The following is an 18,105-nucleotide window of genomic DNA, read 5'->3' as shown; positions in this document are numbered from 1 at the left end:
CCCTTGAGCTTAATGTAGAAAAGAAAAATAGTGCAATGCTCGTTGTCCATTCTAAAGAAAAGAGGTCTTTGCTCTGGCGTTTAAGTATTTCTTCAACAAATATTTATTGAGCCCCTGTATAAAATGGAAATATCCTCCCGCCCCACCATCACTATGTGCACACCTAGCACTCATCTTCCCAGTCATGCTTTCTATGGATTATCACTTTTAATAACAATCCTGCAATGGAGATACTATGATTATCCCCATTTGGCAAATGAGACACAGCTAGATTAAATAGTTTGTCGCACATCACGCAACTAGTAAGAACAGACTAGGAATTTGAAGCCAGGCAGTTTGGCTGCAGAAACCTTAGCTCTTACTCTGTACTTGCCTTTATTCTGTTTCAGGCACCCAGCACAGATCCTGATGTACAGTAAACTCTTAATAATCATAGCTGTTATTGATAGCTTTTTGGTATTCTCATCCTTCCAGTTATGCAGTTCAGACTGCCTAGTGTGATTTCCAGGCCATCTGGTTTGCTTCATATTTATTCTCTCCCCAGCTAAAGGAAAATGGCCATTCTAATGAGATTTTTGCCAGGTAGATCCATAGGTATTGATTTTTCCAAAAGGAATCCAATTTCATTTGGCTCTGGGCTATTTTGTAAACTAAAGTGAGAACTCAGACAATAGTTTGTATCTTCTTTAGGGGTATCGCTGGAGAATTTTCCACTCTGTAAAGAATTGCTCATTCCACCTGGAACTCAAAACTACATGGTAAGAATGCGACTCTATGACGTCAGCCGGCGGCAGCTGAACCTCACCATCCGGATTGTGTGTCGAGCAGAAGGATCCTTGAAGATCTTCATTTCTGCTCCATATTGGTTGATTAACAAAACAGGTATGTGCAGAGGCTGCTCAAGTAGGCCTTCAGGGTGGGTCGTGGGAATTCAGATTTATTTGCTCAGCTGACTAAATGGAGCCAATGCAAATAGATTACTTCAACAGTCTAAGCTGCTGAGACTTTCCTGCTTCCATAATAAGTGCTTAATCATGGTCAAAACTGTCCTTTTAGACAACGAGCTGACCCCACTAAATAAATTCAATCTTCACTATCTTCTCCCTTGACGATTTTTTTTTCCTTTTACCATTTACGTCTGTCTTGCATGGACTGGGTGGGATTGATGTAAACTTTTCCCCTCCTTCCTAAAGGGTTACCACTGATCTTCAGACAGGACAATGCAAAGACAGATGCTGCAGGCCAGTTTGAAGAACATGAGCTGGCCCGGAGCCTGAGCCCTCTCTTATTCTGCTATGCTGACAAAGAGCAGCCAAACCTGTGAGTACAGTTATTTATGGGAAGGGGAAATAAGCTCCTAGGGAAGGGAAAAAATTAGCAAAGGCTATAGTATATCTGTGTAAGTAGAAATATACTGTAGATAACAATCCTGACTTGGCAGGAGAATAGGACCATGACCTAATGGGATTTTTTTCAGATCTAATTTCTGTGTTATTTGATATTGAAAATAAACCATTTGGTTGGTTTGTAATGAAAGCTAGTTTTATTTTACGTGTATTGAAGTAGTTCTATTCATAACTCTGCCAATGAAGAGAAACCCACATGTTCTCTTTCTTCTCTGCACAGTTTTCTTCCCCTGTTAGCTCTCAGCACAGGCAGAGGAGCGGCATCAGAGGGGAGATAGACTGGCCCTTTGGTAAATCCTGCCCCCCATTAATCTAATGCAGGTCGTTTTCTGTAAGGTTTTGAAATCCATCTCCTTTACTGTTGAAATAAAGTGTGCCATTGCAAGATCTCAAAGCACTCATTTTTAAAAAAAGGCAGGGAAAAGCAACAGTTGTGAGGATTAGATGACATGCCCTTTTAATGTATGATGGGAACATTAATTCACTTTTGTTGTTGGTTTTGACATTCTGCTTTTTACAGGAGTCTTCTAATGTATAGCCTTAATCCAAAGATAAATGGGCGTATCTGATACTGCTAAAATGCCATACCCCATTATCTGTAGAAGTATGCTGCAAGCTTACCAGGAAGGCTTAGGGAGCACTATGCACCAGTGGATACAGATGCGTCCACCAGGAAGGGCTGGAATCTAGGTTGGTGCCAGAGTCAGGAGAGGACTGACTGGGGTGCTGGACATAGTAGGAGATACAGACAGTCACATGACGTGGTTAGCAAGCCCAGTCTCACTCTTTTCCTGAAAAGACCGTGACAGTTTTAGGTCTAGGGCTTGACATTCACAACATAGTTTTAATGCTATAGTTCATAACATAGTTCTATCCAGAGAATTTGCAGTTCCCAAAGCATTTCCACAGTGACTGTCTCATTTGATTCTTCCAGCATCCCCGTGGATTAGGCAGGGCAGGAAATACTGTTTTATTTTAAGATGAGGAAACTGGCTCAGAGAGAGAGTTACCTGCTCAAGGTGACGTTGCTTCTTAGTGGTAGAGCCAGAGCACACATTCAGGAATTATCTTTTCAGGATCCCTGACAAGACACTGGCCAGCTAAGCAGTGGCTTATCATTTTAATAGTACCAGGCCTTAAAAGGAATGTACCATTAGCTGCATTTTCTGTACATACTTTTCTTGTATATTCAAGGTATTTCACGAACCCTTGAAACACCTGAGTCAGGAAAGTATCAGTTTGCCTTGAATCCTTGTTTTTCAGAGGAGTAATAGATATTGTAGCATTTTCCTCATGTCTTATGGTCATAGAATCATAATGCTTTCTCCAAAGTGTTTGGTTGTAGACATCAGTACATTTCACACGTTGTTGTACTATGGCTACCTCTAAGATAGAGTTTGACCGCTGATTCATTGCCTTGCTGTGTTTGGGAATCACCTGAGAGTAAGGAAGAGTCAACATTCGAGTTCTAATTTCAGATGGTAGACACAGCAGTGTTTCCTGATTAGAACAGGTAGATGAGGCTTTCTCATGAATGAATATATACATCTTTGCTTTTCTGCCCCACAGCTGCACGATGAGAGTCGGAAGGGGAATTCATCCCGAAGGCATGCCAGGCTGGTGTCAGGGCTTCTCATTGGATGGTGGTAGTGGTGTCCGAGCTTTGAAAGTCATCCAGCAAGGAAACCGCCCAGGGCTGATCTATAACATTGGTGGGTTATATGTGGGGCAGCGGGAGAATCAGAACCATTGGCCGATGACCTCAGGTGTGGAAGAATAAGCTGGGCATATATTTTGACCTGGCTGCAAGTGCTGATTTTCTCATTTGGCATTGGGTCAGGTGTCTGTTCTCTGAATGCTAGGTTGATATCAATGCAGATCTATTCTGTTAGGGATCTAAGGAGCCATCTAAACACTGCCCTTTTGAGGTCTGGGCCTCTGTTTAATTTCAAACACACCTGTGTCAGGAAAGTATCAGTTTGGCTTGAATCCTTGTTTTTCATGGGAATAATAGGAACACTTAGAATGCTTTTCATCCTCCAAGCATTTCCCACACATTCATTAAAACTTGCAAACCCTAAGAGGGTAAGAAGCATTGTTCTCCTTGAAACTGAAGCAGAGAGGTTAAGTGACTTGCCCAAATGCAAAGGGGAAGTCTGGGTCAGACATAGGATTATGATTGGGGCATCCACAATTGAAGATGAAAACATGATAAAATGCACTTGGTGGTCATAGTAAGTAGAAGCCCCTAAACCAGCTTAGCTTACAGAGGTGGAGAGTGGTGAGGGAAGGGGGAATATACTGTACCTATATACCTCATAGCCGCCTGGAACACTCAAAACATTTCCTGAAGAGTTAGGATAAATTTGATTTAAATATGCCTCAGGTTTAAAATGTTAGTAGTGCATCTTTCCTTTAGTATATGATTTCCAAGGATCTCAAAGCACTGTGTAGTGTTGAATGTTGGAAAACGGTCTAGAACTGTGCTGTCCATTGAACTTTCTTCGATGAAGGAAATAGTCTATTTTGCACTGTACAGTATGGTAGCATTAGCCCCACGTGGCTGCCAAGCACTTGAGAGTACATTACTAAGAAATGTGACGGAGTTGAATTTTTCATTTTATTTAATTTTAATAAATTTAAATAGCCATATATGACTAGTGGCTACTGTTTTGGACAGTGGAGACATAAAGAGTCATGTTATGGAAGGAAAAACTGAGATGGGACCCTTTAGCTATTTACCCTGAATCCCATGGCGGGTCAGGGATATGTTTAAGTGTTTGAGGGTTTATTAGTAGAAGAGTTTCTTCTGAGTCTAGTTTCCTATTCATGTTTTTTCAACATGAATTTGTATACATTCTCCCCTGAAACGGGAGCTGTCTCCTTTAAAAGTGACATTAAGATTTTTAATAGAAGAAACAAACTTTATTTGATCCTCCAGCTGAGGGTCATTTTCTTTACTTTTCCTCACATTTGTTTTCTCCACCTCTTAAATAGGCAAAGGCCGCTTCATGCTGTGTTTGGCTTTCTCCTGGGGTATCTTGTCCTTGATACAGTTTGCAAAGCAAGCTACCACATGCTGCCGGAAGCTATAGTTGGGACAGACTTGGGGGAGAATGGAGCCTGTGCCTTCTAAAGCAGCTGGCACTGAGGAACCACCAGACTTCTTGCAGAGAAGTAAATTGAGCTGTCCCGTCAGGAGTATGCAGTGAGGGCGCTTGTAAACTTACATGCTAGGAGCATTCATTAAAACTTACTACATGTGTTTTTAGGACAAAACTGTGATTTGAATTTTGTTGTTACACCCAAGAAAGGAGTAGAGGGGGTGAACCGAGATAGGACTTTATAATTCTTAAGGATCATGAGATCTTGCCGTATATTATCGAGGGAATTTGTGGAATCTCTTAGTTGAATATTTTTGAAGAACTGGATAGATAACTGGCTCCCTATCAGGAAGGTTTTAAGCACAGTCCCAAGCTGAAAAGCCAGGGAGGGCCCTGCCGGTTAGCCTTACATGTACCTCCAAAAGAAGGATTTTGAACATTTTTATCTTATCAGCTGTTCATTTATTGGAGGTTTGCCAGGGCAGTCTAAGATGAAAAGGGAAACAGAAAAGCTTGCCTTTTTCCAAAAATTGAGTCTCAGTACTGTAGACTCTTTTTATAATATCAAATTAAACACAACTTTTGTAGGCAGACTTTGTATTAGTTGAGATCAGCTGGCTATGATAATGTTGATTTCTGACAATTAATGCTTTTCTGTATGTCACAAAAAGAAAAGTGGTATGGTATATCTCCCTACTCCAGGATTACTTCACATTTCTTAGACACAGAGCTCCAGAGATTTTTGTTTTTGTGATTTTCTCGGTTTTTCAGGTATTTTGAAGACTTATATTAAAGGAATACCAGATTTTTAAGCCAGTACAAGTGAATTATGGAGTTAACAGATTGGAATATTTATAATTTAGATTATGTTGGGACATCCAGGACACCTAGGTGTCATATCCTAAGGTCTCTTCCCTTTTTATGGTTCTCTTGATACTTGTTGAGTGCTGGGTGGGGTCCTTATATGTGTCCCATCATGGTATGAGCAAGGGCTCCCAAGGCAGGCGGCCTGGGTTTGAATCCCAGCTGTGCCACCTGCTGGCTGCGTGACCTAGGGCAAGTTACCTAGCTTTCCATGCCTTAGTCTCCTCATCTGTAAAATGGAAAGAATGAAAACACCTAACTCATAAAATTGTTATGAGGATTGCATCTAGAGCCTTTGGTAGAGGATATGGCGTGTATTGAGTTCAATAAATATTACTGTTATTATTTCTACTGTAAATATTTTTATCATTGTATAACCAGAGCTCAACCCAGTACCTTGAATATAGTTGCTATATTTTTTGTCCAAATGAATGAATAATTCATCCTGCTGAGTTTTGTATTTTTAAAAATTGTTATCAGTGTTTTTAAGATAGTTCAGTGCTATTTCATTTTTTGCTTTCCTTCTTTGGGGCCTGGTGTTTTGAGATTTCCTTCTAATTGATTATAACTTTCTTTCCTTGCTATGTGTTCTGTTCACTGTTTTTTTTTTTCAGTACACAGGTGCCAAAAACATTTATTTTAAGAATGAATAAATTCTATGATATTTAGCATTATTTCAGCTGGATTCTTGGGCAGTGCGCTAAAAAAATACTGGAGAAGAATCAGTTGAGTTCAGGGCAGTGCAGAATCAACAATTAAGTAATCTGAAATTTCTACTGTATGCTGTAAAAGGGGCAAGTTTTCTAGGAGGAAATTCTGTGTCCCAGATGTAAGCAGAAATGTATTACATAAACTTTCTTAACAGTTACCTTCATAAATGGAAACCACAGGTATCTGTGACTAAACACCTGTGTGTTTTAGTTGCTGTTATAACAGTACATGCTTTTTGAAGAAGCTAGGAATTACGGGAATGGTGATATTGCACTGAGACTTTTTAAGGCCTAAATGGGGATAAAGAATAATACTTTGAGTACAACTGCTGTTTTCATTCCATTTTTGGAAGGCTTGACAGCCTTTCTGGGTGATAGAATTGTCTTCTCAGAGAAACTAAGTAATTGTGAAGACTGTTTATTTTTGTCAGACCACGAATTTTCTTTCTTCCAATTAATTCATGTAAGTGGTTTTTGTTATTTGTAGGTATTGATGTCAAGAAAGGCCGAGGTCGATATATTGACACCAGTATGGTCATCTTTGCCCCCCGTTACCTGTTAGATAATAAATCATCTCACAAGCTTGCATTTGCACAGAGGGAATTTGCCAGGGGACAGGTAAGCAGTTTGCTTTTGAAGAATGACTAGTGTTTATTTAATAGCACAGTGAGTTTTAATGTCATGGCTTATCTCCCCATCAACACTGTAAGTTTTGTGGTATAAGTAACCATTTTGCGCCTTTGGTACCCTAAACAGCTCCTAGAAGTGGGCAAGGCCCAGAGTAGGTACTCAGTAAACATTTACTGTCTTGACTTGACTTGTTGACTGAGCCAGTGATCCTGTGTGTTTTAGGGAACCGCCAATCCCGAAGGTTACATTTCCACCCTTCCTGGTTCTAGTGTGGTGTTCCATTGGCCTCGGAATGACTATGATCAGCTGTTGTGTGTCAGACTGATGGATGTTCCCAATTGTATTTGGTCTGGAGGCTTTGAAGTCAACAAAAATAATTCCTTCCATATCAACATGAGGTAAGTTCAGCAACTGTATTTAGACAGACGGTAGCCTTGTTGGAGGTGCAGTAATGTAAATGGTAAACTGTACATACCATATAAATTTTAAATATTTGTAGAGCTATAAATAGTAAGTAGTAAATAGTAATACAACTCCTTCATGAAATGGGCTCATATGTTTCTGGCTCAGACAAAGGTCTTAAAACTTTCAAAGACCAGGTAAATGTGAGTAACATTTTGATGGAATGAATTAAAGGAAATGTCGACAGTTTTGACCATTGCACAATTGCTGTGTTCTGAGGTTCCAAGTTCAAGGGTGGCACTGAGCACATGCCTGCCTGCAACTCCGAAAATTCTGTCTGCATTTTGATGGTAACACTGATTATAAACACTTCTGTCTATTCTTACACACTGTGCAAACTCTTCTCTCATGTGATGCTGTTTCAGTAAATCATCTGGCCTTCTTCGCCCAATGCAGTGACCCTCAGGTCCTTGTTAAGAAAAATCAACCAAATTCAGCCTCTTGCTGAATGACTCTTGCTGCTTTCATCAAATGCTTTTTTAAAAAATGTATTTAAAAATTTTTTTAAATTGTGGTATAATACACTTATGGAATATTAGAAAGCTACACAAAGACCCAGGGATTATTTTATGAACTTTTCATAGCATAAAATTTACCATATTAACCATTTTTAAGGTACCTACTGTTAAGTACATTCATATTGTTGTACAGCCAATCTCCAGAACTCTTTTCATCTTGAAGAACTGAAACTCTATACCCATTAAACAGCAAATCCCAATTTTCTCCTTCTCTAACCCCTGGCAACCACTATTCTACTTTCTCTACGAATTTGACGAGTCTAGGTACCTCAGATAAGTGGAATCATACAGTATTTGTTTTTTTGTGACTGGCTTATTTTACTTAGTAATGTCCTCAGTGTTCATCCATGTTGTGACATATGTCAGAATTTCCTTCCTTTATAAGACTGAATAATATGTCCTTGTAAGTATATACCACATTTTGCTTATCTGTTCATCTACTGATGGAGACCTAGGTTGCTTTTACCTTTTGGCTGTTGTGAATACAGCTGCTATGAACATGGATGTACAATACCTCTTTGAGTCCCTGCTTTCAGTTCTTTTGGGTGTATACTCAGAAGTGGAACTGTTAGATCATATGGTCATTCTATTTTTAATTCTTTAAGGAACTGCCATGCTGTTTTCCATAGCAGCTGCACCGTTTTACGCTCTTACCAACAGTGCACAAGGGTTCCAATTCCTCCACGTCCTTGCCAACACTTCTGGTTTTTTTGTGTGTGTGTGTGAGGAAGATTGGCCCTGAGCTAACATCTGCCAATCCTCCTCTTTTTGCTGAGGAAGACTGGCCCTGGGCTAACATCTGTGCCCATCTTCCTCAACTTTATATGGGACGCCGCCACGGCATGGCCTGACAAGCGGTGCGTCGGTGTGCGCCCAGGATCCAAACCAGTGAACCCTGGGCCGCCGCGGCAGAGTGCGCACACTTAACCACTTGTGCCACTGGGCCAGCCCTCTGCTTTTTTGATAGTAGCCATCCTAATGGGTGGGAGGTGGTATCTCATTGTGGTTTTGATTCACATTTCTCTAATGATTATTAAGGTTGAACTTTTCATGTGTTGGGCATTTGTATATCTTCTTTGGAGAGATGTCTGTTCTTTTGCCCATTTTTGAATTGGGTTGTTTGGGGTTTTTTTTTGAGTTGTAGGAGTCCTTTATATATTCTGGATATATAACCCCTTATGAGATACATGATTTGTGTATATTTTCTCCCATTTCATACATTGCCTTTTCACTCTGTTGATTGTATTCTGTGATGTAAAGAAGTGTTAAACTTTGATATAGTCCAACTTATCTATTTTATTGCCTGTGCTTTTCATGTCATATTCAAGAAATCGTTGCCAAATCCAATGTCATGAAGCTTTTTCCCTGTGTTTTCTTCTGAGAGTTTTATAGTTTTAGCTCTTACACTTAGGTCTTTGATGCATTTTGAGTTACTGTATGTATATGGTGTAAGGTAAGGGTCCAACTCCATTCTTTTGTTTGTGGATATCTAGTTTTCCCAGCACCATTTGTTGAAAAGACTCTCCTTTCCCTGTGGAATGGTCTTGGCACCCTTGTCAAAGATTATTTGACTCTATATGTGACGGTTTATTTCTGGCCTCTCTATTCCATTCATCCATATGTCTTTATGCCAGTATTACACTGTTTGGATTACTGGAGTTCAGTAATAAGTTTTGAAATCAGGAAGTGTGAGACCTCCAACTTTGTTCTTTTTCAAGATGATTTTGGCTATTTGGAATCCACTGAGATTCTATCTGAATTTTAGGGTGAACTTTTTTCTATTTCTGGAAAAAAAACACTTAGATTTTGATAGAGATTGCATTAAATCTGAAGATCCACTTTGGGTAGCATTGACATCTTAACAGTGTTAAGTCTTCCAATCCATGAACATGGGATACCTTTCCATTTATTTGTATCTTCTTTAATTTCTTTCATCAAATGCTTTTGAAGCTAAAGACACTGAAATCAGTGCTATTTTAATGCATTTAGAAGCAAAATTTAATCTTTTATACTTTACGGTTAGTTCTCCATTGAGAACACTATTATAAAGGGGACAGAACAATGGCTAATTTAATAATAGATGATCCAAAGCAGTATCTGTATTTGACTTAAAAATTGCATTATCTGAGGGTTTTTTGTTTTTTTTCCCTCTATCTTTCAATAGTGTGCCTTTTAAAATTATCTTTGCCCTGGCCCTTATTTGAGTTAATTGCATCTGGTATAGTGCTTTTTAAGCTGTGCTCTTAGGAGTCATCTGGTCTAAGGAGGTGACTTAAGAGGCCAAGGGAGTCAAGTAAGCAGGGCTCCAGTGCCCTTATCCCTGCTTCAGCCAGAACTCTTGTCTGTTAGTATCCTGGGTTCCCTACAAGATTTCATTTGGAGGGGGTGGGGGAAAGTGAGGAGTTCTGCAGCTAAAACCACTGTTGATTTATCCCAATCTACTAGAGTAGTAGAGTATCGACTCTAGTAGTGGATACTACTAGAGTAGTAGAGTATCTAGAGTATCTCTACTACTGCCTGGGTGGAGGCAGCCCAGATATGTTGTGTGAGAAGAGGAAGCCAATTTGGAATTAAGCAAAAAAGTTACTCATGATTACTTTAAAAAAAAAGAGAGAGAAAGAAAGACAGTAAAAGGTGTAGAGATAGGAGAAGAAAATGAGTTGTGTACCTTCGTTAACCCTTTTGAAATCGTTTTTGTGTGCAGTCCTAAACTCTTGAGCACAGACCTATGCCGTCTGTTACTTTCCTTTACTTTCCCCACCTTTTCATGATGAAATAGTTTAAGCCTACAGAAAACTGGTAAGAGTAGTACAATGCACATTCCTATATCTTTTATCTAGATTTACTACATTTCAACATTTTGCTGTGTTCTTATTTTCTTTCCACACATGCACACATGCCTACTTTTTTTCTGAATCATTTGAAAGTAAATTGAAGTCATCTTAGTACTTCAGCCATAAAAACTTCATTTATCACCTAAAGACAAGGACATTTGTCTAAATAAATATCATTACACACTGAAGAAATTTAATATTGATGTGTTTTCTAATAAATTGTCCTTTAAAATGTCCTTCACAGCAGCCCCCCTCCCCTGATCTAGGAGCCAGTCAAGGATCGTGCATTTTATTTGGCTGATACGTTTCATCTGCTTTAATCTAGGGTAGTCTGTCTCTTTTTTGTCTTTATTGACCTTGACATTTTTAATAAGTCCAAGCCAGTTTCTTGTAGCACGTCCTATTTTCTGGATTTTTCTGATAGTTTCCTATATATAGATTTGGGTCAAACATTTTTGGTAAGAATACTACCTATGTGATTGTGTGTTTCACATTGCATCTCATCAGGAGGCCTGTGACGTCTGTTGGTCCCATTATTGATGTTGCTAAATTCGATCATCACTTGGTTAAGGTGTTATCCACCAGGTCTCTTTATTCTAAGGTTACCTTTTCTTCTTTGTAAATAAAAGTAGTCCATTGGGGCGATAATATGAGACTGTGTATATTGTTTCCCAAAATCCTTTCACTCAGTGGTTTGATTGTTCTTACCTGAATCAGTTATTACATTGGTGGTTACAAAATGGTAATTATCTAGTTCTCTCATTTCTTCTGCATTTATTACCTGATATATTTCTGTGAAGAAGAGCTTTCTTTTCTCTCCAGTGATATATCTTTATATAAATACACACACATAAAAATTATGATACATACTGGTACCTCCAACCACAGTATTCTTCCTTACCTTCCTCATCCTACAGTGAGAGCTCAGATTATCAATAACATTGATATATTAGTTTGAACCATATGAAATTGTTCTTTTTCTAGGTGAAAAGTAGTCTAATATCAATAATTTTATGTAGTTCAACCAATATTTATTCATTTGCTACACTGACACTGTTACCCAAAACAAACACCCTAAGTATAATTTGTAGATCTTGTTGTACAGTTACCATGTGCTGTTCAAAAGTTGCTCAAATGAATTCTTTTTTACTGTCTGATTATACTGTCAATTTCTACTTTTTTAGTGTGATCAAAGAGCACACAGTGATATTGATTGAGGTCCAGGCAATATTGTGATTGTGCAAAGTATGAGAAGAAAGTGAACTGTAACTTGTTTCCTCCATTTTAATCAGCCTCTTTTGTTTCTTTTTTTCTGCAGAGATACCCTGGGAAAATGCTTCTTCCTGCGCGTGGAAATTACTCTCCGAGGAGCTACCTATAGGATCTCCTTTAGTGACACGGATCAGTTACCCCCTCCTTTCCGAATCGACAACTTCTCTAAGGTATCAAGTGTAGTTGAGGGCCAGTTTGGCTGTTTCATACATAGGAAGGTAGAGTATGTACTGCCCTTAAGTTAATGATGATACATTTTAAACTTGGGTTTAAAAGAAGCTCTACAAGGATCTCTATGGCTGGACAACCCTAGAAATCCTTACCCCTAGGAGGTGGTTCCTGCTGGTTATTTTCATTGCTGGGCAGCCTTGTCCAGAAGTGACTTTTCAGCCCCCAAAACTTATTCTGACTAGATTATTTGGTGGACGTGGTACCCTCTGTAGACATTCCATACAAACAGAGAGAGGAATCAGAATCAGATTGCCCAGTGACAGTAGGAATGGGCAGTTCTACTGTTGCTTGGTTACTGTGAGCGTTTTTATAAATCTTCCAAGTACAGCCAACATGGAACTCATTAGATTCTATTTTAATTATGCCATTGAATAACAACATCTTATTTCTTTTTCTTTTTTTTTTTTTTTGTGAGGAAGATCAGCCCTGAGCTAACATTTGATGCCAATCCACCTCTTTTTTTTTGTTTGTTTGCTGAGGAAGGTTGGCCCTGAGCTAACATCCATGCCCATCTTCCTCCACTTTATGTGGGACACAGCCACAGCATGGCCTGACAAGCAGTGTGTTGGTGTGCACCCGGGATCCGAACCTGTGAACCCCGGGCCGCCAAAACGGAGTGTGCACACTTAACTGCTTGTGCCACCAGGCCAGCCCCGACAACATCTTAAAATATGTGACTTTCTGTAGCTGAATTCCAAAATTTCCATTCTTTTCTGGTTCAAAGTGTATCACAGGGGCATGAGGGTAGATGAGATGCCATTGAAAGCAGAGAATTGCTTTTCCTAGGTTTTGGTGTGGCAAAGCTCCCTAAAGCCCTTTTCCCAACAGGCTGTAGCCCATAATGGTGGGCTTTTTGCGATTGGAAGTTGATTAGAAAGGCATTTGAAGAGGCGAGGTGATGAACCTCACTTGTGGTTATGCTGTGTAGAATTTATTTGAGAAGGATCTGGAACTTAAACCTAGGAAGCAGTGAATCACTTTCCAATAACATCACTCTGAATGAACGAACATCTTTATCCTCTCTGCCGTTACTGTAGGTCCCGGTCGTCTTTACTCAGCATGGTGTAGCCGAACCCAGGCTCCGAACTGAAGTGAAGCCCATGACTTCATTGGATTATGCCTGGGATGAACCTACCCTGCCACCTTTTATCACTCTGACTGTTAAAGGGGCAGGTTCCTCTGAGATCAACTGCAACATGAATGATTTCCAGGATAACCGACAGCTTTATTATGAAAATTTCATTTACATCGCTGCTACATATACATTCTCTGGGTAATTCTGGGTCAAATTACTTTTTTTGTAAAGCAGAAGGTTCTAATTATTAACTGGTTTTAAATTTTAAGCAGTTCTCAGGAGGCCGAAGGATGAAGGAAGATTCTTTCCATTCTTTACCAAATCCTAGGCTCAAAGTGTATTTTGAGAGGTCTTTAGTCTAAACCCCTGTCTTCTGGCTAGATTAAAATTTATCCAGAGAGGGAAGACTCTTCTCTTTTTGAAGATCTCGCCAGTAATCCATTCTAGTATTTAACAACTCCTCCTATAAAGTGTTATTCTTATAATATCTTAAATTCCTCTTGCTCTAAGATGTTATTTTTTTATGTGTTTTTAAACTTCTTGCTGCTATTTTAAAGTTTATTTTACCTCTTTACTTATTTGAAACTGACTAATCTTCATCATAATTATTCAAATCATCATTCTGACTCCCCTCTCCCATTGAGAATACTGATTAAGCAGATACTTAAGGGTCTGTCTTAATGTTCACCTAAAGCCAAGCAAAGTAGCTTAACTTGACAGTGCTTCCAGTAGCCTTAGAATAGAAGCCTCACTGTTGTGTGACTAGTTGTGTTCAGACAGCTCGGGTGAGGAATGGCAAGCTTACTCTAACTCTGCTGATAGATTGGGATATAGATTTGCACATGGAGATTCAAAACACTGGGCTTTCAAAAAGCAGTCATTCCACCAACATGTAAATCTGGTTTACATGTTGTTTCTGTGCTGGTTACAAGACCAATTTTAAAGTTTATCGGTGAAGAAGCAGGGAAAATAGCTGAATCTTTAGCATTACAAATATAAATCACCTGATGAACAGCATATTTAAAGTCATATTCCTTTCCAAAATGCTCTGAATAATTTTGCTTGTGAGTGATACTTTTGTATGTGCCTGAGTGCCACAAAATAAACTCTGAGTGTGTGCGTTCTCTCTCTCATCTACCTGGAGTCCAGAGTTCACTGGTGATGAACTGAATGGGCATCTTTGCTTAGAAGAGCCATTCCTTGTTCCTAGCAGTTCTCTTTGTTAATGATGGTGCTGGGATGGTTATCTTGATAGAATTCAGTCAGTCATGTTTGTTTGTTTCTTTTTGAAGATTATGGCACTCAACAGAGTGACGTGCTTAAGGTTTTAGTGCCTGAAAAACCAGTTCCCAGTCTGGTTGCTAATCATGTTTTTCTCTTTATGTGCTTATGTTAAATTCCAGTAGCTACTAAGCTCTTTAACTGAGAATCCTAATGGAGGATTATGAGTTTAATGGGTTGAGCAGATACGGAGCAGAGAACAGGAGAAGCTCTTGGGAATCTTGGTGTGCTGAGAGATTGAACTGTCTTTCGGAGTATATTAGATACTATTTCTTGCATTTTAGGAGAGAACTAATGATGGGGAAGAAGACTAGTTTTGTTTTTGTTGTTTTTTATTTTAAATTGAGGTGAAATTCACGTAGCATAAAATTAACCATTTTAAAGTGAACAGTTCAGTGGCAATTAGTACATTCATGATGTTGTACAACCACCTCTATCTAGTTCCAAAACATTTCCATCACCTCAAAAAGAAACTCCAAACCCATTAAGTAGTTACTCCCCATTACCCTCTTCTCCCAGCCCCTGGCAACCCCCAATCTGCTTTCTGTCTCTGTGGATTTACCTGTTCCAGATATTTCCAAAAATTGAATCATAAAATACGTGGCCTTTTGTGTCTGGCTTCTTTCACTTAGCATAATGTTTTCAAGGTTTATCCGCATTGTAGCGTGTGTCAGTACTTCATTCATGTTATGGCTGAGTAATATTCCATTGTATGTATGGACCATGTTTTGTTTGTCTGTTCATCCATTGATGGACATTTGTGTGGTCTCTACCTTTCCGCTATTGTGAACAGTGCTGCTATCCACATTCCTGTACATGTGTTTGTTTAAGTACTTGTTTTTAATTCTTTTGTGTATATACCTAGGAGTGGAATTGCTGGGTTCTATGGTAATTCTACGTTTAGCTTTTTGAGGAACTGCTATATTCTTTTCCACAGCAGCTGAATCATTTTACATTCCTGCAGGGAATGTACAAGGGTTCCAATTTCTCCACATCCTCAGCAACACGTATTTTCTGTTTTTTGTTGTTTTTTTTTTTAATTGTAGCCATCCTACTGGGTGTATAGTGGTATTTCATTGTGGTTTGACTTTGCATTTTTTTAATAACTAATGATGTTGAGGATCTTTTCACATGCTTATTGGCCATTTGTATATCTTCTTTGGAAAAATGTCTATTCAAATCCTTTGCCCATTTTTAAATATGATTTTTTTGCCTTTTTATTGTTCAATTTTAAGAGCTCCTTATATAATATGGATAGAAATCTCGTATCAGATATATGACTTGCAAATATTTTCTCATGCTTTATGGATTGTCTTTTTACTTTCTTGATGGTGTCCTTTGAAGGATAAAAGTTTTTAATTTTGTTGAATTCTAATTTATCTGTTTTTTTTCTTTTTGTCACTTGTGCTTTTGGTGTCATGAAAACTAGTTTTTAACTCTGAATTTATCAGTCCCTTTTTTGATGATAGAGATTAGTGGAAACAGGAGAATAATCTAAATAAAACCTCATCAAAATACCCCAAAGTGTAGCTAGGCTGCAACATTCCATAAAGCTTAGGATTCTTAAGCCACAGTGAAACACAACACGATTGGATTGGAGGAAGGTGATTATGAAGGCTTTGTTTCTTTTCATCCTAAAGGGACTTCTGATTTCTTGCCAAGACTTGGGGATGCAATGAGGCTGATCTTCTGCCTGGCAAAGAGTCGAACAAATTCTTGGACCCTTGGAATGTCTGGCTTAGTAGGGGTTTTTTGTGTTTTTTTTTTTTTTCCTCTAAAGATATATAGTCATCCTTTTATCTCTAAATTTTAAGCCACTAAAATTATCAGGAGAGGGGACATGTCAGAGTATGTCTTCTGACAAATGAATCTTTGAACTGTACAGGAAAACACGACAACCTTGAATTTTCTGCAGTTGAGTTAGACTTTTTCTTCTGTGATTTAAAAAAAATTCTCTTCTTTATGATAGAGGTTTTAGGCATTTGCTTATGAGTACTTGAGTACATATGTGAGTATATGTATATACGTGTACATATGTATGTGTGTGTACATATTATTATTATTGTTTTTTTAAATTCTAGTTTACAGGAGGGGACAGGAAGGCCTGTGGCTTCCAACAAGGCCATTACCTGTGCTGAGCTTGTCTTGGACGTCTCTCCAAAGACACAAAGAGTCATTTTAAAGAAGAAGGTAAGATAGCTTAGAAATTGGAGATTTTTAGCACTCGGGTCGTCTGGTGCAATGCATCTTGCAGCTGAGGAAATGGATGCTTGGGCTGGATGACTTTCTCAGGGCGAGGCCTCAGGAGTCGTGACTGCCCTAGTTGGTGTCCTTCCCACTGTCCTAGGACACCTGCTCTGGGAGGTCCATCACCTGCTCTGGGAATTCCATGCCCTTCTCATCTTCGATGCCCTTTTTGGAGAACTTAGTTCTTGAATTTTTTTTTTTTTTGAATTTGTGATTTGTCTTTTTCATTACTCTTTTTCTGTTGTAACACTCCCCTAATCTACTTTTCCCTAAACTGAATGGAAAAATTATCAGATTGACTTTTTTTTCCCTTTATATGCTGAAATTCGTTTCAAGTTACCTTAGGGAAACGTGTATGCTAATAGACTTAGGTATAGAGAGAAAGACAGTAAAATTTAGCCAGAAATACTTATTACAAATTACAAGACTGGTAATAAATAGATCGAACTTCAGAATGAAAGATGTTTGAGAACACAGAGGTGCAGAAGTTAGTTTAAGAGGAGGGAGATCACCAAATGTAATTATTTGAAACACATTGACCTGAGGGATGTGTTCCTGAAGATAATCCAAAAATAACCCTGACAGAAGATGTCTCTTTACCACCTAAGTGGCCCTAATGCTGACCAAATATGCCTTTTTATCACCTAAAGTGGTATCGTGTAAGGCAGGAATCTAGATTGTTTATGATTCATTTGGCTTTGAGGTTATACAACTTTTATCAAATTTTTAATTGGGAGGATAGATTCAAATTATTTCAAATTTTGTACATCAAACAAAACTTTAATACATGTGTTTTTAATTCAGTTTTATATTTTTAACAGCTTTATTGAGATATAATTCACATACCATACAAATCACCCATTTAAAATATACGATTCAATGGTTCTTAGTGTATCCACAGATATATGCAACCATCACCACACTCAGTTTTAGAGTGTTTTTATCACCTCAAGAAGAACCCCTGTGTCCTTTAGCTACCATCCACATAAGCCCCTCACCCCCCAGCCCTCAATCACTCATCTACCTTCTGTCTCCATAGACTTCCCTATTCTGGACTTTCACATGAATGGTCTTGTATGAGTGCCTTCTTTCACTTAGCCCAATGTTGTCAAGGTTCGTCCATCTATCAATCTTAGGATTGATAATACTTCTACATGTATTTTTATATCACACCGTTCAAAGTCACATAATTCAAATTTGCTTAAAATGTTATCACACTTTTATATAAGGCTTACATGTGAGATACATTTTAAAAATGAGATTTGGGGCCAGCCCCATGGCCTAGAGATTAAATTCGGCTCACTCCGCTTTGGTGGCCTGGGTTCGCTTCTCGGGTGCAGACCTACACCCCTCATCTATCAGTGGCCATGCTGTGATGGTGGCTTGTATCCACCTCTGTGCCAAAGAGGGAGATTGGCACAGATGTTAGCTCAGGGCGAATCTTCCTCAGCAAAGAAAAATGAGATTTGGG

General features: G+C 38.7%; 1 protein-coding gene across 9 annotated transcripts in view; it reads left to right on the top strand.

Moving 5' to 3' along the window:
• The window catches only part of VPS13D (vacuolar protein sorting 13 homolog D), a 255,871-nt gene that overhangs the window by 114,863 nt on the left and 122,903 nt on the right, over positions 1–18,105 (top strand). For all 9 annotated transcript variants that reach the window (XM_087446782.1, XM_087446786.1, XM_087446783.1 and 6 more), the window contains 8 exons: positions 691–882; positions 1,194–1,320; positions 2,976–3,118; positions 6,572–6,702; positions 6,937–7,112; positions 11,847–11,970; positions 13,069–13,304; positions 16,469–16,577. In XM_087446782.1, the coding sequence (XP_087302908.1) occupies positions 691–882; positions 1,194–1,320; positions 2,976–3,118; positions 6,572–6,702; positions 6,937–7,112; positions 11,847–11,970; positions 13,069–13,304; positions 16,469–16,577 (1,238 nt within the window). The remainder of the gene's footprint in view (positions 1–690; positions 883–1,193; positions 1,321–2,975; positions 3,119–6,571; positions 6,703–6,936; positions 7,113–11,846; positions 11,971–13,068; positions 13,305–16,468; positions 16,578–18,105) is intronic.

This window comes from Ceratotherium simum, chromosome 22, assembly GCF_057802395.1.
Source record: "Ceratotherium simum simum isolate JZ-2026a chromosome 22, ASM5780239v1, whole genome shotgun sequence".
Taxonomy (NCBI): domain Eukaryota; kingdom Metazoa; phylum Chordata; class Mammalia; order Perissodactyla; family Rhinocerotidae; genus Ceratotherium; species Ceratotherium simum.
Note: the sequence above shows the minus strand (reverse complement) of the source record. Positions and strands in the feature narration are given on the sequence as shown.